Genomic DNA, 25,796 nt, shown 5'->3' on the forward strand with positions numbered 1-25,796 from the left:
CTGACCTCAGATGATCTGCCCACCTCTGCCTCCCAAAGTGCTGGGATTACAGGTGTGCACCACCGTGCCCGGCCAGAGCAGACTAATTTTTAAAGAAGTAAAGTAGCTGGCCCATAAAGTGCTTATAGTGTAGGTAAGGAAACCTGGGAGGTGCCTAAGCCACAATTCACTAGCAACTTTTAATCCCAGGCAACAGGACCTTGACCCTGACCCCCAACTTTACAGGGTCCCAAATATCGTGACACATACACAAATAAATTTATTAAAGACAACTGTTATCTGGCCAAACGTTTTCCGAACTCATATTGTTCATGCTACTTTGAATATACTGAAATGGTTCTCTGGCCTGGTCAAAAGATACTACAATTCCTTTCGAAACAACGTTAAGGTATAAAATAACACAACTTAGTAGAGGTTTGCATTTAGGATTTAATATACACATTAAAAATAAAATTACCAGTTCAATGCATTGGTAAACCTAATTTCTTGGTCATTTATTTTTCCTATGATAATAAAAACATATAATTATGGAGAAAATTTAGATTTTGTGTCAGCTTTTGTTATTACTTTTTTGATCATAGAAACACAATATACTACTCTAAGAAATGTAAGAAAAATAAACACTAAAAACCCCTTGTGATACCATTTCTCAAACATAAGTATTATGGAAAGTACAGTTGTAATAATGTATAATAAAACAAAACATTAAAACTACTTGGCAATGCTGTTTTCTTTTTACAGTTCATGCATATAATTCCACGAGTACATACTCATCAACTTCATTCTTTTTGATGACTGCATAGGATGCAGTAAATATTCTTTTTTTTTTTTGAGACAGAGCTTCAGAGCTTCACTCTTGTTGCCCAGGCTAGAGTGCAACGGTGTGATCTCGGCTCACCGCAACCTCCGCCCTCTTGGGTTCAAGCGATTCTCCTACCTCAGCCTCCTGAGTAGTTGGGATTACAGGCACGTGCCACCACGCCCGGCTAATTTATTGTATTTTTAGTAGAGATGGGGTTTCTCCATGTTGGTCAGGCTGGTCTTGAACACCCAACCTCAGGTGATCTGCCTGTCTTGGCCTCCCAAAGTGCTGGGATTACAGGCGTGAGCCACCACGCCTGGCCATAATATTCCTTTAATATTCCTTTATTGATGAACGTTTGTTTCCAGTTTTCCTTATTGAAAATATTACATTAAATGTATTATATCTTTATATGTCTCCAGCAGTACTTCTATAAAATAAAAGTCCAAAAAGTAGAATTATTGGATCAAAGAGTATAACCATTGAAATTTTGATAGATATGGCCAAATTGAGTTTTTAAAAGATTTTGTCTCTTAACACTCATGAACAATTAAAATGTAAAGGTTTGGCTGCAGTTATTTTCTTAGGATTGACCAATAAAAGTTCAAAACAAATTAATCAAAGATATACACATTTGCACTTTGGGAGGCCGAGACGGGCGGATCACGAGGTCAGGAGATCGAGACCACCCTGGCGAACACGGTGAAACCCCATCTCTACTAAAAAATACAAAAAACTAGCTGGGCGAGGTGGCGGGCGCCTGTAGTCCCAGCTACTCGGGAGGCTGAGGCAGGAGAATGGCATAAACCCGGGAGGCGGAGCTTGCAGTGAGCCAAGATCGCACCACTGCACTCCAGCCTGGGCAAGAGAGCGAGATTCTGTCTTAAAAAAAAAAAAAAAAAAAAGATATACACATTTGAAATATTTTGGATAAAATAGTTTCTATTCCTTCTTTATTATTTCTATCCTTCCTTCTTTCCATTCAGCTGTCCACCCATCTATCACTTAGTTGTTTTTAATGTTCACTGTAATACATCAAACAATATAGGCTATACAAGCAAAAAGCTAACAATTGTCTTCACCTTCAATCTCACCCTTTTGAGGCAACTAATGTTAACAGTCTGGCATATCCCACCATGTCTTTTTTTTAAACCCTTATACAAACATATATGAACATATATACATTTCTTTGTTGTATAAAAACAGGATCACATTATAGATATCATTCTGTAACTCTCTGTTTTCATCTAAAGTACACCAGAGCGCTATTTTCCAGAAGCACGTAGTTCTAAGTTATTCTTTCTGATGGCTGTATAATATTCCATAAAATGGATATGCCAAACTTTATTCAAGTACTTCACATTTTAAGTGGACATTCCATTTGTCTGCTATAATTTACAATTATAGCAATACTTTGAGAAAGGTCTTTGCAAGTATATCCATATGAACTAATGTCTATGTAGAAGAGACACTGGCTCAAATATCATGTATATTTAATGTCTTAATAAACACTGTCATATTATTTTCCAGGAAGCATGCAGCCATGCACTCTGTCACCTACCCCCATCTTCATTTGACAGCATTTTTTCCCACATCTTATCAGCATTGAATGCTATTGATTTTTTCAATTTTTGCCAAACTGATGTGCGAAACAAGAGGGTATCTCATTGTGGTTTATGTTCGTTACACTATTTATAAGCTGGAGAACTTTTTGTGTTTATTTGCTATTTTCATTCATTTCTTGTTTTACGAATTTTTTGTTCAAATTCTGCTGTAGCCTGGTTCTCTGAAAAACAGCGTGAAGCAAAGCTTAAGCCTAATGCTTTATTTGAAGGTGCAGTATCGCCAACAGTGAGTGAGGGTAAAGCAAAGCAAAGTGGAGAAAGATGGTGGTGCATTACCAAGCTCGCCTGAGTTTCACAAGATGCCTAGCTGCTTCTCAGCATTCAGGAAGTCTCTGGACAGATAGAAGTGAAACACCACGTTTTGGAAAAATCCACTGAAGGGAGGGATGGAGAGGGAATTTAACTGCCAGATGTCTCCCATATCCCTTTGCATTTTAATCATAGCTCCACATGAATCTAATTTCTCTCTGCTTGTAGAAAGTTGGACCACCTAGCCCTGTTGCAGCCACCGGGGAAGTCGTATCTGTGTCTCTGCAGTGCTGTGCTTCATATAATTCAGAAGTAGCATGGGAACCAGATCCTCTGGGCTTAGGCCTCAGGGTGGAACAAGGTGCCAAGAGAGCCCAGGAAACAAGTACAATCAAGAAAATCTGAGGCAGTATATATGATGTGGCTGAGGCACATCCTTTGCTCCTTTTGTCTATTGCATTTGTAATTGTCTTACTAAATTGTACAAATTCTTTGATTATTAGGGATAGTTATCCTTTGTTTAATATGTGAATTGACAGTATTTTCTCTCCTAATATTCTGCTGTTAAATTTTATTAAATCTTTTGTAGTACTGAAATGTTTTTTTTTTTTTAATTAACAAACAACCATGGCATTATGAGTTAAAATTGCATTATATCTTTTCAGTTTTAATTTGGGAAGGAATAATATTTAAACTGTAATATACTGTTTAACTGTATTTAAACTGTAATATACTGTAATAATATTTTAACTGTAATGTACTTAAATACAATTTTTCTTTACTAGTTTAAATGGCATTTCCCCCAACCCCATTTCAATTTCCAATGAATTACTTCTCACACATAATGAAAACAACTCTTGGTTTTGGGATACACATGTAGTAAGTTTTAGTACGCTATTGTAGCATTTAACACAATATTTGTTGTTGACTTGCCTAAACCCTGACCAAGTTTAGGTAATCACTGCTATTTTAGTTTTATCTGGAATTTTTATTAAGAGTAGTTGCCAAATTTAATTAAATTGAACAGAATGTGTTGATATCTATTAAATGAAATTTGTTAAAATCCTTCCATTTACAAAAGTAATTGATTATTGTTAAACAGTTTTCTGATACTGACCCATTCTTAACTCCTGGAAGAATCCAAACTTGCCCTGATGTATTCTTCCTTTAATACACTACTGGATATGATATGCTAATATTTGATAAGAATTTTTACATCTACATGTAAGAGTATTATTGGTCTATAGCTTTTCATTTTGGTGCTATCTTCATTGGATTCTGGCTTAAAGATAGCAAAGGATGGTGGTTAAGAACTTGGGCACTGGAACCAAATTGTCCAGTTTAATTCTGAGCTAAAACACATACTTGTTAAATGATCTTGACAAGTTGCTCAAGAGCTCTGTGCTTCACTTTCCTTCTGTGTAGTAGCCTCATAAGACTGTATGAGACTCAGTTATTATAAAAAAGCATTTTAAAGCAGTGCCTGTCACATAGTAAGTACTCTATGAGAGTTAATTTTTAAAAAACGGATTAAGAAGCTTTTCTTTAAATCTTTTGGAAGACACTGAACAATTATAATTGAAGAATTCGAATTCAGGTTCTCAAGCTTTTCCCCGTGTATACACAAAAACACATACAATTGGAACAGTAGTACTGTTGATGATGTTTTGTAGCTTTCCTTTTTAACTTAACACTATTACATGGGCATTTCTCATGTCACTACCTATTTTTTTGAAAAAATGAATTTTAATGGATACATAATATCATAATATCCCATTGGAAGGCAAGAAAGGATTTTACCTAATTAGTCTTTAACTGTTATATTTCCTTTTTTTTTTTTTTTTTTGGAGGCAGGATCTTGCTTTGTCACCCAGGCTGGAGTGCAGTGGCATGAACACAGTTCACTGCAGCCTCAACCTCCCAAGCTCAAATATCATCCCACCTCAGCCTTCTGAGTAGCTGGGACTACAGGCACGAGACACCACACCTGGCTAATTTTTGTATTTTTTGTAGAGATGGCGTTTTACCATGTTACCCAGGCTGGTCTTGAACTCCTGTGGTCCAGCAATCTGCCTGCCTCAGCCTTCCCAAAGTGCTGGGATTATAGGCGTTGAGTCACTGCATTTGGTCTGTTACATTTCTAAGACACCAATGTTTTGTTACAAAAATAGGAATATCCTTACAAATAATCTTTGTGTATCTTTATGATTATTTTCTTTGGATGGTTTTCTAGAAATGAAATTATTGACACAAAGGAAAAATATTTCTAAAGCTCTGAATATTACCAATATTTTTTCTAAATAGTTTGTGCCAATTTATGCCCTTTCCATTAGTGTTCTAAAGTGCCTACTTTATTTAATTCTAGCTGATATGTATATTCTAAAACTACTACAACTTAGATAAAAATAGAATTAAAAAAATTTTAACACCTCAAAATGTTTACTGGCCCTTAGTATTTCCTCTTTCATTACTTTTCTATCTACAGGATTTTATTGTTTTTCTTATCTATTTGCATACGCTTGTCATGGACTGAGGATATTTTCCCTTTTCTGTCATATTCCACGTAACTATTTGTTGCTTTTAAAAAACTATATTTAAGTAGATTCTCTTAATGCTGGGAAGTTTTGCATTTTATGTAGTTAAATATAATATTTTCATTTATGACTTCTATTCTTTTAAGCGTACAACATTCTTCTTGATACATTGTTTATAAACGTCTAGTCAACTGACTTCTAGTTTTTCTTTTTCTTTTTTAAGGCTTTACTTACATGTAATGCTGCTTCATGCTCCGGGAATTAATTTTGGTATAAGACAAGAGGTGAGAATTAAAATCGATCTTTTTCTTAAAAGCAAACCAACTGCTCCAGCACCATTTGTTTAGTAACTTTTCCCATCCACACTGCCTTGTGGGCTTTACCATCTTTTATTTGCTTTCATTGAATTGAGTCTGTTTAGGAGTTTTCTAACCCTGTTTTATTCCTTTGCCAGAACCAAAATGATTTAATTACAGTAGATACAACTTATATGTTAATATAAAGGCTATGTGTCTCCTAATTTCTTAAAGAAAAATGTAGTTAGATGAACATAAATAATCTTTTTAATAGCAAAAAAGAAAAATCACATTAACAATTTTGATTGGAATTGAATTAAACCTTTAAATTCAGGAAGATTTGAGACTTAAAGGTCTTCTTTTATGTATATTAATCAATTTTTATAATTTTCTTCAACTGTTTTACATATTTTTTGAAATTATTTCTATATTTATGTGATAGTAACTTCTGTGAATGGGATCATTTTTCTATTACTTGGTAAACTCTGAATTTAAAAAAAAAAAAAAAAAGGGTAGATTGACAGGTGCTAACTTTGGACCAAAACTGAAAAACAGTGATTTCACAGCTCCCGGGAGGCTCACTACCAATCCATTTGAAATCTTGATATGTGGTAGTCAGAGTGAGTTGAATAATCTTGAATAGGGTACTTGGCTACGTGGGACACTTACATTCCTAAGTCCCAAGATTTAGAAGGAAAGGAAGAAGAGTTCTTTGATGTTTTAGAACAAACTAAGGAAAGAGAAGAAAAGAGAAAAAGACTATTTAAGAAGACTAAGCTGCAACATTATTTGTAGCCAATGCTTTGGGCTGGGGGTGGAAAAAAGAAAAAAATGGAGAAAACTAATAATATTAGCTTGTTTGTACATTTGTCAATGCCTTTTCCACATCTCTTTGTCTCTCTAAATTCCTATGAAAACCAAGCCTGGCAGAATAAGTCAATCAGATGGTAATATTACTGTATTTCGGCAACACTGTATTTTTTTAAAAAGGTTCTAGCATGCCCTGTTGTTAAAGAATGTACAAGGCAAGGCCCATGCCTGTGTACACACATGCCATTCACAACACTCTTGTGGCATTTTCTCCACAACAGTCCTTATTTTCTACTGGGTTATAAAAATACACCTGCCAAACAGATACCATGTCTCTTGTTTGATAACAGAGGTCACCTTATCTGAATCAAGTTGTTATTCAGCTTTCTGTCAGTCTAAGTAAGAGGCCAAGAGGCAGGACTTTATTTTTTTCTTTAAATGAAAGGTATAATTTTGTTTTCTGGTCATCCTTTGGTTCTTCCTGCACATCACAAGTTCTCAGAGATGTCTTGAACCTTTCTGTGAAAAGCAGGAAGAAATGGAAAGGAAGCTACGGGGTCTGTAAGTGCTGCGGCTTCTGGTTTCATCCACAGAAGTGGGCATGGCAGGGCAGTAAGGCCTAGGTGCAATGCTAAGGTTTAAATGTTTGTGTCCCTCCCAAAATTCATGTGTTGAAACTTAACTGCCAATATGATATTATTGAAAGGTGCAACTTTTAAGAGGTTATTGAATAGGATTAAGGACCTTATTTTAAAATTTCAAGGGAACATTCACCCCTTTTGTCCCTTCCATCAATTCTGCCATGTGAGGACAGTGTTCGCCCCCTCCAGAGGACACAGCCTTCAAGTGCTATCTTGGAAGCAGAGCCCAGGCCCTTACCAGACAACAAAGTTGCCAGTGCCTTGATCTTAGAATTCCCAGCCTCCAGAACAGTGAGAAATAAATTTATGTTGTCTACAAATTACTCACCTTTAGTTGTTTTATTATAGCAGAAGGAACAGACATGCAGGAAGAAATTTAAAGTATCCGTACCCCACACAAAGATACTTCCAATTTCATGTATATGTTAAGGCAGCAGCCCCTACCCTGGGCCAAGTACTTTTACTGGTCAGTTTTTGTTCCCCCTCCCCACCCCACCACCACCCTTGTGTCTCTTTTTCTTTCTTTTTAAAAGTAATGTTCAGCCATTGCAAAATACAAAAACTTTTAAACAGGTGGACATAGTGGCTCACGGCTGTAATCCCAGCACTTTGGGAGGCTGAGGCTTGATGACTTGAGTTCAAGGTCAGCTTAGGCAACACAGTGAGACCTGTTTCTTAAAAAAAAATAAAAAATAAAAAATAAAGAACTTTTGAACAGCAAAAAATTTAATTAGAAAGCAATAAGCTTGGTTCTTTTGCTGTTACCATGGTCACCCTGACTTTTCACGCTGTATCTTCACTGGTAAAGGAGTATTATACAGTTCTAAGCACTGCCCACCTCCTCACCTATTAAGTACATTTCAGTGAAATAGATCCTAAAGAATTACAATAATAGAACCATAGTACCTTACACATTAAAAAAAATTCAATTGTGAGCTTCCTTATTTGAAACTTTGCCAATGATCTCTCATTTCTTAAAATATAACACTACTTTAGGAATAGAAATATCTAAAATTCAATTATTTGCTACTGATTCTTTGTCATGTTTGTTGCACATCAGAGATAAAAACTGATGTAATGCTTGATAGATCCAATTTTTTGAAGAAAACTAAATAGTAGTTACATTTCCCATGTAGATTTTTCTCTCCTTCCAGAAAAATATACTTCAAACCATCCAGGTAGGTCATCTAAAAAATAAACAGGAATTCTTAACTTGGCCCAAATGTGATAAAAAATGAAGGAAAGAATAATGTCATTGGTTTAACTACCCAGCAGAAGTGTCATACGAAAATACATGGCTTTGAAGTAATATTATTTGCGTGCCTATGTGAAGCCGTTACTGAAGAGAAGAGATATATACATAAAAATTTTCATGAACACAGAGGTACCATGTTTCTGGTTGAGGATAAAGGTGTTTTCTTTCTACATCTCTCTCCATAAAAAAGAAGTTGGTTTAAAGGCGAAATCTAGTTGGGAAGCCCGATATTAGTAAACTTCTCATTTGCATTTCCATATAAAATTTATTTCTATATCTGCTTTAGACATGCCCAGGATAAAAAAAAGAAATGCCCAGGATATTGTCCAATATATTTAGTGTCTCGAATATTAATTGAAATGAGGGTGACTGATTTTTTTTTTTTTTACTGTGGTAAAAAACCTGTAACATTAAAAATGATCTTAATCATTTTTAAGTGTATACTTTAGATATGTTAAATATATTCACATTGTTGTACAACCAAATTCTGTCACTTTTTCATTTTGCAGAACAAACTCTATATCCATTAAACACTAATTCTTCTCCTCTACCCCAGTCTGTGGTAACCATCTTTCTATTCTTTCTATTTCTATAATTTTAACTACTTTCGATACTTCATATGAGTGAAATTAGAGAGTATTTGTCCTTTTGTGACTGGCTTATTTCACTTACTATAATGTCCTTGAAGTTCATCACTTTACAGTATGTGACAGGATTTCCTATTTTTTAAAGGCTGCATAATATCCCATTGTATGTATATACCACATTTTTCTTTCTCCATTCATCTGCTGATAAGACACTTGGGTTGTTTTAACCTCTTGGCTATTGTGAATAATGCTGCAAGAAACATGAGTGTGCAAACATCTCTTCAAAATCTTGCTTTCAATTCTTTGGGGTATATACCCAAAAGTGGGATTGCTAGAATATGGTAATTTTTGTTTGTTTGTTTGTTTGTTTTTGAGATGGAGTTTAGCTCTTGTTGCCCAGGGTGGAATGCAATGGCACGATCTTGGCTCACTGCAACCTCTGCCTCCCAGGGTCAAGCGATTCTCCTGACTCAGCCACCTGAGTAGCTGGGATTACAGGCATTTGCCACCGTACCCAGCTAAGTAATTCTATTTTTAACATTTCAAAAAACCTCTATGCATAAGACAGTGATTGATTTAACTTCAGTATTAGAAAAGTATTACTACCTTTAAAACTGCCTTTTAAAAAATTATATAGCTTCAAGATTAACAGTCTCCTTTTTGCCTCAACTACCAAGAAGTTCAGAATGAAAACCAAGTCTTAATCATAAAAACTGTGCTGGTCCTTATAATCTCCATACTTGTGTTATTGTAGGTTTTACTTGGCTCCTTTGGTTGCAAGGACCTCAGACGACTAGAAAAGAGGATTTATTGTAAAAAGACAGAAAGTATAATGGGAAAGGTACTGGCCAATGAAGCTGCACTAGTTATCCTCTGTATCTCGCAGGCTCAGGGCCTCTCCCTGGTATCTCTGCTTTTTTCTGTAAGTGCGATAATCTGTTCATATTATCCCTTCTCAACCAACTGTTCTCTTCTGATAAGTCAGTTTCTGTTCTTTGATAACTGGAGTTTGCACATGGCCATCACAAAGCACAGAGGATTAGGGTACTTAAGACTACTCTGTACGATACTACAATAGTAGACACAAGTCATTACACAGTTGTTCAAACCCATAGGATGTACATCACCAAGAGTGAACCCTACTTGTAACCTATGGACTGTGTGCGGTAATGAGGCATTAATGATGTAGGTTCATCAGCTGTAACAAACATATCACTCTGGTAGGGGATGTTGATGATGAGGAAGGCTATGCATGTGTGTGGAAGGGGGTGTGTGGGAAGTCTCTGAACCTTCTTCTCAATTTGCTGTGAACCTAAAACTGCTCTTAAAAAGAAAAAAAAAAAACCCTAAAAAAACCCCCATAAACTGTCAAATCCCATAAGAATGGCTCTACGAAAGACCCTCGAAGATACTTAATGTCTCTTACTTATGGCTATCTCCACACTTAAACAACCAGTGGCCTAGAACTTGTACCCTTTGGTTGTCTTTTTGTTTAAATGAGCAGTTCTCAAACTTTTGGGTCTTAGGGTTCCCTTTACTCTTAAAAACAAACTACTAAGGGGTCTGATGAACTTTTATTTATGTGGGTGGTACTGATTAAAACATATCATGTTCTAAATTAAAATGGAAAAAATTTTTAAATATTAATTCATTAAAGTAACAATAGCAAATGTATTACATGTTAATATAAATAATCTATAAAAAATAACGATTTTTTACAAAACAAAAAATTTAGTGAAAAGAGTGGCCCTGTTTTCCATTTTAGCAAATCTCATTAATGTGTAGCTTAACTGAAGACAGATTCCCATCCTATTTCTGCATATAATTTGGACATTTCTTAGAAAATGAGAGTGAAAAGGGCAAATAATAGTATTATTATGAAAATAGCTTTCATCTCACAGATCACAGTTTGAAAACTGCAGGTTTCAGTGACTGACTTGATGTTAGGCTTTGCTTAATCTTCATTTCAGATTCTGCAAATGTGCCTACGGAGTTCAAAGATTATTCTTGTTTGTTTATAATTATGAAAAGAGGTTTCGCTGGCTACCAAACAATGGGACATTGTTTCACCCAGGAATCCAGAGAGTAAGTGCCTTTTCCCCCTCTGGTCAAATGCCTATGAGCCTAATCTTTTCTGACCACGTGTATTTTAAAAAGTCGGGGGAAGGGATGCTTCAAATGCAAATCCCCCACCTAGGCTCCGGAACTCCATAAGGAAATCCCATGTCACATTTCTAAGACAGGCCACACTACATGGAAGCATCAGAAACAAGAAAACTAAAGATAACTGGGGTTTGTGCAACCGCAGCAGCTGCTTGCCTCTCCAGATTCCAAATATCACCTACAAAGAGACAAACTCGGGTTTACAAATTCTTCCTATAAATTCTTCCTCAAATTCAGGTTTACACATATAAAACACAAAACAAAGCAATTTCAAGGTTTCTCCACACATGAACTGTTTAATTGTCTGGCTGCTGCCCCTCTAGTCTGCCTGGATGCTTCACGGTTTACCTGTCATCATCTTTTCTCATCAGTGGTAACATGTTTTTGTGCCCTCCCATTCCCAGTCTCCCAACACTGACTACAAGTAAGCAGATGCAGTTGGCTTCTCAATAATATCCCTCCCAAGAGGATGGAAGGGAGAAGGTAAGAGAGAAAAGACACACAGGTCTGGATGTAACCACTTTCAAGACTGCCTCTGGCCAATTTCACAATCTTAAGGACAGATGCTCTTGGAAGCTATTCAGTGAATGGGAAATATCCTGCTCATGGCCAGACTCTGAAGCCAGACACTGATGTATCACACAAAGGAAGCTGCTAGCTAAAGAATTCTGTGCCACCCTTCAGTGAAAGAGGGTATTGGATATTTTAAATAACATTTATACACAATAAAAATTATGCTGTAATATTAAACAGCAAATGATATGAAATCAGTTTAGTCTAGCTGCTAGTATTTATTTTTAAAAAGAAAAAATAGCTCAAAACTTTTGAGAAAATTATTCTGAACCAAAAAGTTGCCTGCTGAAATTGAAAACTGCTTACACCTAACGTCATAATATTTAGCCTAATGGTTAAGAGGCTGACAATTACTATCTCTCTACTTAGGAAAGCTGCTGGTGAAAGAAGTCTGGATCTTTGGTTGTTAAGTTTTGGATTTTGTGGAGTTTCAGAGTTTGTAAGGGGTCTTAGAGATTACCTAGCATGATGACTCATTTTTTAGATAGGGAAATGAAAGTCTAGAGATACTAAGGAGAAAGTCTAGAGAGATACTAAGGAAAAAGTATCAGGGTCAGAGGCTTACCTGGTTGCAGGGTGCATAGCCCACACTTAAAATGTGGGCCTGTCTCTTGATTTTTTATCCACTGATCCTTTGACTCACACAAACCTCAAAGAGCCCCCTCTAAATGACATTAAAACTCAGGAGAGTATTTCATTGAATCTCTATGTGCAAAGAAAAAAATTACAGTGCAAATTCTGAAGTCACTACACTCTTCAGAAAATCCAGGTGACAATGCATTATAACAAACACAAAAGAAAAATAAGTAGAAAGCACCACACAACACTAATGCCTCCATCATGAGCCCTGTTACCCAAGTCTGACACCTGGAAGCAGGACCAAATGGTTGGCTATGGACACCGGCTAATCAGAACAGACGCTGGCTGCAGACAGCAGCAACTGTGTACTGACTGAACACAAGCTTGGTTGGGAGTTATTTTTGCCAACTACCCCTTCTCCCCACTCAATTTCTCCTACACATTTAGTCATCAGATCCTTACATCCTTCTTGAATCTAAGCCCCTTCCAATGCATTTCCAAGTAAACTTTTATCTTTGACAATGACCTGCACATCCCCATTTCCTAGCCTTTGATCTAGTGTCTCATTTTTCCAATCTTCATCATTTTTCAAACCTATCCTTCTGAATGGTCTGCTTTCATATAATCACCTCAGGCAGGATGGAGCTTTCTGTTCTGAATTTCAAGAGACTGTGTAGCTCTTTTAGACTATTGATCACAATCTGCATTAAATGAAAACTATCAATGATCAGATCATTTGATCTTTATTCTTTATAGAGTTTAAGGAATGGAGTTCTGGTTTTCCTAACATGTCTCCCCAACGTGTCCAGCATTCTTCTTAATATACAATATATGAGAAGTATTCAATAAATATTAAAAATAAAGAATACTCCTTTTTTTTTTTTTTAAAATCAGGATTTTCATTGTACTACTACTATAAACACTCCCGCTGTGGGCTCGTGTACTGACTGTTACTCTACCTGAAACACTCACTCTACCTGAAACACTCTTCCCAAGACAAATGATGGACTCAGTCCTCCAACCTTCAAGGCTTCTTCTTAATGAAGCCTAACCTACTGGCATCTATTCCCTCTACCTTACGCTCACATTCCCAATCCCCCTTACTCTGTTCTATTTTTCCCCATAGCATGTATCACTTCTATGACCTTCTAACATGTATAAATTACAATGTTATTTATACAGCAATTACGAAATGCAACATAAACAAGAGGAGGGGTTTTTCAGTAGGGGAAAGTATATTTTGATGTATCTCAAGTACCTAGAACACTGCCTGGCACATAGTAGGTGTCCAATATGTATTTTAAAAATTGAATAAAAGTGTTATTTTAAGTGTTATATTAATTTACATAGTAGCTCTCTATTAATATACTTTTAAAATATATGAAAATATTAATACATAATATACTATAAAAATAATTTAGTATAATTTTTTCAGTGATGGTTATATATATATAAGTGTGATATTGTTAGTGTTTTCATTTAGATAGGCCATCAAAGAAAGATTCAACAATTTGCTCATCAATAGTAGGCTTGAAAGTAGGAACTAGATTTCTCAACTGGGGGTTCAGTGTTACCCACAGTAATTTTGAATGAAAATATGTGCAATTACCAGACATTCAAATAATGAAAGAAAAAAAAAAGAGAGCCAAATTGCTAACCTATTACTTTTCCTAATCAATACTGAAAAATAGAACAGTACACACTTTTGACTCAAATCTCAGTATATTTCAAATCTCAGAACCAATGCTTTACTTCTTAGATTAACAGAAAACACAATAATGTGTTGCTTTTTCAAGCTGTTTATAACCATGGTCTCCATACTAAAATGTTATAATTATCTCTTTTTCTATATTTAACTTCATATATTTTCAGTCTTGAACATTATTCAAACAAAAATATACATTTGGCAAGTAATGAACACCAAAAGAAAGCCAATATTACATGTAAAACCCAATCTTATTTGTCAAAAATGGCACACACAAGAAACCAGTTTAAAAACGATGAGTTTTTCAACATTATTGTTAAACCTGAGGTGGCAAATAATTGTGTGAAAAATACTACTCTTTAACTTCAGATAAAATTAACCTTATCTAAAAGTAAATTAAAGTTCACCTACTGCTGAAATGAATATAATTTCTGCCATGAAAACAGTAATTACCACTTTCTGAGGGCTTACTGAGTGCCAAGATCTTTAAGTTACCTCATGTAATTCTCACAGCAATCCCATGAGGCACAGATCACCCTCAATCAACAATGAGTAAACTGAGGAGTATGTGAAGTTAACCAACTTGTTCATGATTATCAAGCTAGAAGATGGAAGAGCTGGAATACAGATACAGATCTTTATGGGAGCAAAGTTCGTACCTCAACCACCACATCTGCCCTTGCTATACAACAATCATTTCTCCCACAAACTCTGAGAAAGCTCTACCTGATAAAGGGAGGAAAGAGAATAAAACAATTGCTTCCCTATCAGAGTGCTGGGAAGAAAGGGCTTCTGTAAGGATGACTAGATTATGAAAACAAAGGTGAAAGGAGAACGAACTTCTGGATGGAAACACAAAGGAAACTGGTTTGGCTTTCATTCATACAAAAAATATTGCCATTCCAATTTGCGCAGGGCTCTCTACTGGGTATTGGACATGCCAATGCATATGTTTCCTGCCTCCAAGTTGCTCTGGCTAATGGAGATAAAGAAAATGAGTAAATTAAGTGTTATTTACTAGACATGTTTAGGGACTACATTGATCCTTGAAACATGGATTTAACTGCACAGATCTACTTATACATGGATTTTCTTCCACCTCTGCCACCCCTGAGACCAACCCCTCTTCTTCCTCAGCAGCCTACTCAACATCAATAGGATGAGGATGAAGGCCTTTATGATGATTCACTTCCATCTAATGAAAACATACATTTTCTTCCTTATGATTTTCTTAGTCACATTTTCTTTTCTTCAGCTTACTTTACTGTAAGACTAGATTTCTCAATTGGGGGTTTAGTGAATCTATTAAAAGTGTTATTTTAAGTGTTATATTAATTTACATAGTAGCTCTATTAATATACTTTTAAAATATATGAAAATATTAATATATAATATACTATAAAATAATTAAGTATAATTTTTTCAGTGATGGTTATACATCTTTATATATATAAATGTGACATTAGTAGTGTTTTCATTTAGATAGGTTATATAACATATTGTATATGTTATATACCATAAATAAAACATACAAAGTATGTGTTACTCGACTGTTTATCCTATCAGTAAGGCTTCCAGTCAACAGTAGGCTATTAGTAGTTAAGTTTTTGGGCAATCAAAATTTATACTCAAATTTTCAACTGGACGGGGAGGCGGGGTCGGTGCCCCTAACCCCCGCATCGTTCAGAGGTCAACTATATATATATATATATCTTACTTAATACAAAATTATATAAATGAAATGTACATGTAATCTAATGATACATAAATACTAAAGTAGAAATTTGAACTAAGGGCTGTGAGAATTCTTACAGAGTCTTTCAACCCTGCCCTGTAGTAAGACAGGCTTCTCATAGGAATGGGTTTGGAGCTTAAAGCTAACTCTTGAAGGTAGGAGAGAAGTTCCATAGGGGCAGCAGGAGTTCAGTGAAGGAGAACATCTATTTTTGGTAGAGGACTGCATGTACACAGGCATGGATGTCTGATTCAAAAAGTTTGATGTTTGGTGGGAAAGTTGTGACAGGTGAGATTGACCAAGTGGGGAGAATGACGGGCTTGGAGCTTCATTTTTCTAAAAGTGGTTGAGAGTCTATACACTGGGGAATGGGTATAGAACTTTGGATATCTGATGGCAGAGCAGCTGGAGGAACCTAGAGACAACAGGCAGTTTGACCAATCTAAGGCTTATTGCAACAATCCAAGTAAACCTGCAAGAGATGGAAATTTCGAAAGTACTCTTGGGAATAGACAAAGAAGGCCAGAGTCTAGAGACAGGTCTGAGCTAAGTCAGCAGGCCATGGGCACTGATACTGTAAGGTTAAAGGGAAAATGCGGGTCTTATTTCTGGTTGGGGTTACTCATTGATGCCATTTACTGAAGGAAGAGAGAAGAGCATATTGCGGGGGAAACAGAATTATTTCTATTTAGAATATGCTAAACTGGAATGCAGTCTCAGGCTATGGGCCACAGTCTTGAGAACTGTAGGTATAGGATAATTAAACCACAGATGTAGACCACCAAAAAAAAAGAGTAAGCAGCAGGAGGGCAGAACCTTTGGAAGCCTCACATCTAAGGCTCTGACTGAGAAAGAAGAACCAACAGAAAAATCTGGAGGTAATTCAGGGTTTACTACACTTAAAAAACACACACACACCAGATACTCAACCATGATATGACTCAATCCACCGGAAGGCATCTTTTTGGCTCCTTTCTTTTCCTACCCATAATAATAGCTCTGGGCTGAAGAAGCTACCCCAGTGTTTCACTTCTCTCCAATCCAGGAAACAAGCTGGACTTGCATTATTGCTGCAGATGGAAAAGCTCTTCTGTTCTTTGTGCCAATATGGTTAGAAGTCTTTTTGCAACTATGTAATTTGTTCCAGTGAGCTTAAGGTCTAATACTAATGGTTGTCTTCCTATACTAAATGAATATGTATTTATAAAAATGTAAAACATTCACTGGTAACTGAGAGAAGAGCTATTCCTCCACCTGTAATGAGGTGAAGCTGCAGGAGAGTGAGGTGTAAAGCCTGCATTCAAGGCTTAGTACAGGAGGAGCAGTAAATAAACAGGGAAGGGCACACATCTTGGAAAGAAAAACTACTCAGGTTTCCACCAGCCTGGATCACTGTAGCATCCAACTACAGCTAAGCAAAGACATACAAGCCCAGCATTTAGCCCCAGCACTAAACCCCAGAGACTAGGACATACCTAATACCACTCCCCTCTCTGCTAATGTAAGCATCTAGCCAGCAAGGGGGAAGGCTTTTGCCAAGACTGCCTGAGATCACACAGTAGGTGGAGCAACACCAGGTGACAGCAGTTCCGCAACCATAGGGGCTATAAAAGAATGACTGCTTCCTTCATGCATTTTGGCTCTTGTGAGTTCTCAAGCTTTACAGCAGAAGAATAAATGTCAGGTGGCTCCCTGGAGGATATATTTCATGACTCTGCTGTTGTCATTCCTCTTGAGAGGAATGCCTTCAAAGGTGAGTAACAGTAAAATGCCACACACCAGTCCATCTGGGCTTGAAACCTTGCAATACAAAATGACAGTGACATGGGAACCATGGTTCACCTCTAGTTTGTATAAAAGATGAACTCAAAGTAAAACTCCGCAAAATATTTGTGTATACAGAGAATATTCTCAAATGTGTAGATGGAAATGGTTAAGAAAAGAATTTTGATATCAACAGGACTGATTTTTATCATTGATTTTAAAAGTTGTAGGACCACAGATGGCTCTCTGGACATTGGTCTATAAAATCCAAATTCCTAAAACAATAGAAAGCAATTTAACCCTTAATGGCTTGCAATTTTTCCTTCTTCCATACTCTCAATCCATGAAAATAAGGGAGTCACTCGTGATGACAAATTTGCTCCATTTTCTCCAGTCATCCATTCAGAGCATCTTGAGTACTCTCTACATCTCTCCAAGCCCAACCCGTTTTCTTGAGGATGATGAAGATTAAAATGGCAACAACTTGGGTAAGAAACTCCTTTGCAGAAAAAAGGGTGTCCATATCAGAAGACAGTACATGTTTTGCAAATCACTGGTAAATTCCTGTGATGCAACAGCAAAGACTAAAGATGGGGCCAGAAATAAGTTGAATCGTCCTAAGGAATATGCCATGACATATTTTCTCCCCTTGGAACTGGCCCACTAAATGCTCATGACATAGACTTTAACCAAGGCTTCCTAGTTACTGTAAATGAAGGATGCTGCTACTGATGATGATAATGACACTGACAGGAGCTAATATTTACGGAGCATTTGATACATACAGGGACTGTTCTAAGAGCTTTCCATGTATATATCAGATAGTCCTGATAACAACCCTATAAAATAGGTACAACTATTATTCCTATTTTACAGATAAGGAAACTGAGACACAGAGAGTAAAGCAACTTGCCCAATGTGACACAACTTGAGGGGGGTAGAGGCAGTCTGATACCAGGGCTTGTGCTCCGAACCTCTATATAATATCAAGTCCATAAACTATATTCACTCACTTACTCGCTCATTAATTCAGTCTATAAATACTTAGAGTACTTAGAAATTCATGGACATTGTACTGGGTGCCAGATAGTAACCCAGTCAAGTAAACACAGTCCCTGCCTTGTGGAGTTTATGCTGAATATATGCCATTAATAAAATAATTACATCAGTTATTATTCCAGGAGAGATAGATTATTTAGATATAAGGTTCCTAGGACAAAGGGAAAGTAACTTGGAATATAATACCCTCATCAGTTCCGAGTCATTGCCTTTCTGAAGTGTAGATGTGCTGTGTTGATGCGGCCAAGATAACTTCTGTAGATACTGTATAAATTATTTCAATCCACCACTCACTCTACTGAATCTCTTCAGTACCTAACTCAAAATGCAGAGCAAACTGGGTGCTCCTACGGGTATTCACACTACAGAATTAGTCTAAAAGTTGGTTCAAGAAGGCCTTTCAAAATTCACAACTGCAGTGGAAGTGCAACAAAATTAATCAAAGGTCAAAAAATGCTCTTGGTATCTGCATTCAAGACTGCTTGACCAAGTTTTTAGATAACATGTAGGTGCTGAGCAAAAGATGACAGGGCTACATGTACAATGACATAACTGAGGGAGAAGGTTAGTCTTTGAGAGATGTTGGATACACACAAATACCAAGGGCACAATAAGTCCTATAATACAGTAAGAGTTTTCTTTGATAAAACCACCTTCAGCAAATGATATTAAATGAATAAATAGTAAGCAACTGGAATGTCAACACTCTATTTTCCTGCTAAGCATAGCTCCACACCTATAGTATTAAAATTAGCACATATTTTCATATATTATATATGTAATATATATGTTTAAATTCATTGTAACTTAGCACAAGCTCAGAAGAAAATGTCTACTTAACACTGTGTAAAATGAACTCCTCACATTAGGAAGTCCAGTGACTCAGAAGGATAAAATGACTCAGAAATGCTGGTCTTCTATGGTAGAAACCATGGCATAATGACAGAATCATAAGCTAGTGTAAATGATGGCAGGGTTATGTAACAGTTTAAAAGGAGGAGGCCCCATAGATTCCATGTGCACATTTCTCTGAACACAGAGCTTCCTGAAATTTTCTTCAAATTCACCTTCTATGTCTTCTTGATTATGATATTATTCATAAATGATATCACACTAGAAATCCTGGAAAATAGAAAATTTCAGAAGCTTTCTCCTGTTAAGTACAAAACTTGGAATGCATCATGATGATTGATGAGTGAGAGTCTACTATTACACTGCTGTTTTGAAGCTGATTAAGGTGAAAATGTTCAAGACAGTCTCTCCAGCAGGAGTAAACTAACTGTACAGTAACTTGCTTGGGTACAGCTGAAGTGCTTTATTCAGAGGCCATTTGTCATTGCTGTAGAACATGACCTTACCATTTGGGTTCAGTTCCCCATAGGCTTATTATAATTCATGGGAATAAACAACTCATCCAAAACTCCTTGTTAGATTAAATGCTGAAATTCTCGCCCCCAACCCAACACATATTTTTTAACAGTGGCTGGATGCACAGAATAACACAAGCTCCCTGCTAATTCCCTAGTGAATACCCTAAGGTAATTCCTTGCAGCTGGGCTGTCCTACTTGTATGAAGAAATTGGCCTGGTATAATACAAAGAAAATTTGTCTAGGGCTCAGGGAAGTCCTAGCTCTGCCACCATTATCCTGACATGGGGCCTATTCAAGATATCACTTAATCTAGAGGAGAGTGGCATTAGCTGCAGAAGAAGATCCTTTCAATTATATTTTCTTATCTCCCACAAGAGGATTTTGAATCATCTTTTTTAAAATATCCTTGGATACTTCTTCCTGAAGACATCATGTCTCACATTGAGAAAACTGTTTCCAAATCAACTGCTCTAACACTGTTAGAGAAACACAGTAGATACAATATTACCAGATGTACTGAGTTAAACAGTATCCTCTCAAAATTCATGTCCACCCAGAACCTCAGAATGTGACCTTATTTGGGAAATAGGGTCTTTGCAGATATAACTAAGACAGGATCATACTGGATTGGGGGAGACCTAAATCCAATGACTGGTGGCTTTAAAAGAAGGTCACGTGGAGCTGGGCACAGTGGCTCACACCTGTAATCCAGCTACTTGGGAGGCTGAGGTGGGAGGATCCCGTGAGCCTAGGAATTCAAGACCAGCCCAGGCAACATAGTGAGAAGTGATCTAGGAAAAATGTCAAAACATTAGCCAGGTATGGTGGTGAACATCTGTAGTCTCAGCTACTTGGAAGGCAGAGGCAGGAGGATCACAGGAGCCCAGGTCTTTGCGGCTGTAGTGAGCTATGATCATGCTGCAGCACTCCAGCCTGGGCAACAAAGCAAAATCCCCTTCCTAAAACAAACAAATAAACATCCGTGAAATGAGTCAAGCATGGTGGGGCACACTTATAGTACCATCTACTCCAGAGGCTGAGGTGGGAAGATCACTTGAGTCCAGGAGCTCAAGTCTGCAGTGAGCTATGATTGCACCACTGCTCTTTGGCGTGGGCAACAGAGAGAGACTCCATGTTTTGTTTTGTTTTTAAAGGAGTCCATGTGAAGACATAGAGACACAGAAAGGAAGGCAATGTGAAGATGCAGGCAAGGACTGGAGAGACACATTCACAAGCCAAGCAATGCCAAGGATTGCTAGCAAGCACCAGAAGCTAGGAAAAAGCAAGGAAGAATGCTCTACAGCTTTCAGAAGGAGCATGGCCCCCCTGACACCCTGATTTCAGGCTTTCAGGCTCCAGAACTGTGAGAGAAAAACTGCTGTTTGAAGCTACCCAATCTGTGGTACTGTGATGGCAGCCCCAGGAAACTAACATGCCAGGTAACTCACATGAACTAACAGTAATGTATACCGTAAGAGTATAATAATCACAATCACAAGAACTACCAAAACAACAATAAATCCATACACAATGTCAGTTAGTTTTAGACAATAATCACTATTCTGAATGCTAACCATTTATAGATCAATCTTCTCATCCCAATCAAACTTCCCATAACACATACATGAGATTCATCTTCAGAGAACCGAGATTTTACCATTTTAAGGCCTTTTTCAAAAAATCTTCAATGACCATGCATTTATCTTAGATAGATATTAATAAAAATTCTGGCTCCCTATAAGTTTTGATACAGAAGAAAATAAGTATTTATAAAGATGTATATATATATATATATATATATATATATATATATATATATATATACCCTATACTATCCTATAGCAATTATTCAGTAGGGTTGGTGAAAATTAGTTTAATGGAAATGCTTCACTTCTGTGTTGACATTTACTCATCAGTCATTTAGTCTTGCAGTGGGATGGGGAGAATCTTCCATGTTACGGATCCACTACCTTTACATTACATAACGCTTACTACTCATCCTGAATCAAGGCTTTCACAGTATCCCATTAATCCTCTTACCAAATTGGTTTATTTCTCTCCAAACATGTTTGGTCCTTTGGTATCTCCATGGTTTGGGCGTTTTTTTTCCCCCCCACTCCATTAATTTTGTCTGAAATACCTTACTTTCCTATCTTTAGTTAATCCAATCCTAGCCAGTCTTCTAAATCCAGTTCATATCCAGGGAGCCGTCCTAGACCATTATCTCCCATTGTCTTCTGACCTCACTGCTTTGCCAACATCACACTCACTGGTGTACCAGTACTTCTGCTATTATGTTTACTCTGTGTTACTTATTTCATAATTTCATTTTTCATAAAAACGAAAAATGTCTCCCTAACTGAATTATAAAGTGTCTGAGACCAGAAGCCACACTATGTTAGAATTGAGCATAATGTTTTGTACAGAGTTGATATTTAAATATTTGTTAGTTGGCTAGAACACATGCGACATAAAAATGGAAAGTTTAAAGTTCCACTTCAGCATGAATAGTAGTTAGCACAATCTGACCAATTTCTCTCAATATTAAAACAGAAGACATTTCTGAAAAAGGTCAAGACAAATTAAACTATTGGCATAAATTTTTCCCCTACAGAAGGTCATTCTATTTTGAAAAACATTTTGAATGGTAATAATGCTGTACAAATAAACTATCTTCGGAATTTAAGCAATTGCTTACTATAATCAGCTATATTAAATAATAATAGTGTTTGTACTTCAGTCAATAAACTAACAAATTATTCACTGAGTTCCCAATTTGTACAAGGAGCCACAATAAGATCTACCAGAGGAGAGATGAATAAAAGACCAGGCAACTCTTCAACACCTAACAGTTTAACGGAAGAGACAGACTTTTAAACATTGTGCGAAGCAAAAGTTGATAAGCAATACAACATAGCTAACCCACTGAGCACCGTGTGTGACTAATTTCAATTGGTAGGGCTCAGGAACCATCTGCCAAAAATAAAAATACAAACAAAAATATAACATTTGAATGAGGTGGGGAAGATAATTACAACTTTGTAGACCAAGATGGCAAAGCAGGATTCTGGGCTATACGCAGAAAGAGCAAAGGGTATAGGTAGGAAAATTTATTCTCACCCCATATCTTTACCTTCTCTCAGCAGATGACCTTGCCTGCTACCTCACAGGAAAAAATAAAAGGCATTCCTCTCCTATATCGCAAAACTGAATGACACTTCTCTCTCCTTTCCTGCTCTCTCAACTGTCCCCATTCTTTCCCACAGCTAACTTTTCCAAACTGTTCAGGACCCTCTTGCTGCTTGTCTCCTGCCAGATCTTGCTCCAGTGCTCACGCTCTCTCTCCTGCTCTTTGTGGCCACATTTTTGAAAGAATGGTCTCTGTCTTATCTCTACTTCATCTCTAATTCACTATTCAGCTGCCTAAGTTTAACTGTCTCTTACATCTTACACAATGTGTTCTTTTTATTCAGTAAAATAAAGTGAAATAATGATGTTACTTTCTGATTTTACACTTTCTTAGTTTTAAAATAAGTTAACCAGTATTTCTTCTTAAAATGTATTGGCTATAACCAGGAAACAGAATATATACTCTCTGACTAGGATTTCTCATGTCTAAAAAGTAAATTATTAAAACAGCTGAGACTAAGTATTTTCAGTAAAGAGCCTGTTATTGTATTGATCAATGAGAATCCTGAACCTTAAATATGCTGTTCTCTCAGTGTATCTTTCCCTAAGTTAGAACTCTTTCTAATTCCGTAGATGAGAAGAAGTAGGGTGTGCAATTCATCTTCCTCAACAATACAAAGGAAGTACTTTTAAGGAAATGATTTCATATAAGCCAGGGTCCTCAATCTTTTTCAGAAGATTGGAGTAAGTTAAGGTTTGATATCTCAGCCCTATACTGACATACTTGCAAAGATGGACCCTGACTGATGCGCTGCTTCCCTGGCAGTTTCATTTACTAAAAGAATAATGGCTAAGACGGTTTCTCCTCTTATATACAATAAATAGCTAGAATTCTCCATAACTTACTTTGCTCATCTTTCTTGCCTTCAAAGCCAAATTCATCAGTATCCATTAAGCACCTACACTAACTTCAAAAGTGCAACAAACCACTCCTATGTTAAATAAATCTAAGTTTTTCCATGGACAGTGAGCATTAACGCAAACTATCCTATAACTGTTGGGTAATGGAGGGATCTCTGTTCATCTTCTCATATTTCCTTTGTAATGAACACTTCAGAAGTCCATTGAAAAATCTAATGATCTCCCTTTATCTTTTAAAAATAAATTTATCTCATACACGCCCCTCCTTTTAAAAACGGCTCTCCTCAAAGTAGACAACTTTGTATCATAAACTTCTATCTACCTAAGAAACAGAGTTTACACATCTACCAAATGTATTGGATATTACAGAAATTTCATAAATACTTGTCACTAGGCTGACTTATATTTAACAATATTGTTAATAGTCCCAGAAAGGCCACCAAATAAATGTCTTGACTAAAGATCAAATAGAAAACTTTAGGTCCACTAACATTTGTAGGGGCTGGGGCAGGATTACAAATGGAGGCCCACATTCCATGTTTACATATTTAAAAGTTACAAGTCCAGTTGAACTATTAAATAAAATATGGTCTCATTCTCCAGTCTTGACAAATACACCCTCCAACAGCTGGAGGTACAGGTTCAAACTTAGAGTTCTTAGTTTCCTTGAAGTTCCATGCCATATTGTGGTGACACAGGGGGCCAGCCCACCCCCTTCTCTTTCTGTTCCCAGTTTTGTCAAGACTTTGAGGGGCCTTGCACTCAAGTGTGGACATCCTGTCTACTGTAAATTGCTACCTCTTTGCCACCTCTCAGGCCTAAGAGCCATATTCACTGGTTTTATCTTCCTAAGGACACATCTAGGAAAAATGTCAGTGAAGGATCTGGAAGCAGGTTCTGAGCAGTTTGGGGCAGGAAATTCCAAGGTTTTGGTAGGGGGAGGATGGAGTGGGAGAGAGGGAGGATGGAGTGGGAGAGAGGGAGGACTTGGGCTGATCACATATATCCCCCCTGAGCCCTCAGATTCTTCACCCTATGGGGAAGTGTGAGCAGAGCAGAGCCTTCTAATTCACAGGTTCTGAAGCAGGGTTTCTCTCGCCCAGGACTAAAGGCAACACTGGATAATTTACCAAATGGAGAATTTACCAAATCAGTCTTGTTATATACTAGTTGAAATTTAATACGTAGAAAGATTAAGTAGGTAAATAAAAGCTAAAATTCCAATCTTTAATCTTTAGTTCCCCAAACATCTGCAATCAAAGGGTCTAATATTTATGTGGATCTATCTACAGACTAAACCTAGATTCTGTGCTTTTTTTCACAATTTCATACAAATTTACAGCATTCTATTCAGATGCTAGAGGGAGTTGGAAAAAACAAGAAGCAGAAGGAACAAAGAAAGAACACAGAGTATCAAAGACAAGATCAGACATGCAGACATAAGGGAAAGCATTTTCTTCCTGTTCTGTTGCTTATGTGGCAAAGTTTAAGGCACCAGGATTAACCATCTGATTAAAGCCACTAGCATCACAGCTTGCTCTCACTAATGCAGATTCATGGAGTTTACTCACTGGCCTCCAATTGCCCCCATCCTAGCCACTCTGACAGGGTAGGTCAAGCTGAACCTTGTCAGCATTTAAGTGGATACTGATGATAGCTCTCCCTACATTAGAATCTCTTACCTCACCATAATTTGCTACGCTACAACTTTTATGCTACTTAGCAAGAAAATTATCCTGTTAACTTGAAAAAACTAATAAATACATACACATACTCCACAGGAAGGGAAGTATTTCAACTGGAAATCTTATTTATGTGTACTTACTGAGATTGTACCATTGTCTAGACCTATGGACAGTCTTCTTGTTTCCGGGTTAAAAGACATGCATGAACATGGAGCTGAAAGAAATGAACATGTTGATGAAATTAACAAAACCATGATTCTCATCGATTCAGGAGTGCCTAACTAGCTAAAAGTGTGGGGTTGTATTTTCCCCA

General features: G+C 36.9%; 1 protein-coding gene across 1 annotated transcript in view; it reads right to left on the reverse strand.

The window, feature by feature from the left end:
* WDFY2 (WD repeat and FYVE domain containing 2) overlaps nucleotides 1–25,796 on the reverse strand; it is a 176,797-nt gene that overhangs the window by 63,323 nt on the left and 87,678 nt on the right. The window contains exon 3 of the mRNA XM_011939056.1: nucleotides 25,624–25,697. Coding sequence (XP_011794446.1) covers nucleotides 25,624–25,697 — 74 coding nt within the window. The remainder of the gene's footprint in view (nucleotides 1–25,623; nucleotides 25,698–25,796) is intronic.

Source organism: Colobus angolensis, unplaced genomic scaffold (genome assembly GCF_000951035.1).
Source record: "Colobus angolensis palliatus isolate OR3802 unplaced genomic scaffold, Cang.pa_1.0 Scaffold101, whole genome shotgun sequence".
Taxonomy (NCBI): Eukaryota; Metazoa; Chordata; class Mammalia; order Primates; family Cercopithecidae; genus Colobus; species Colobus angolensis.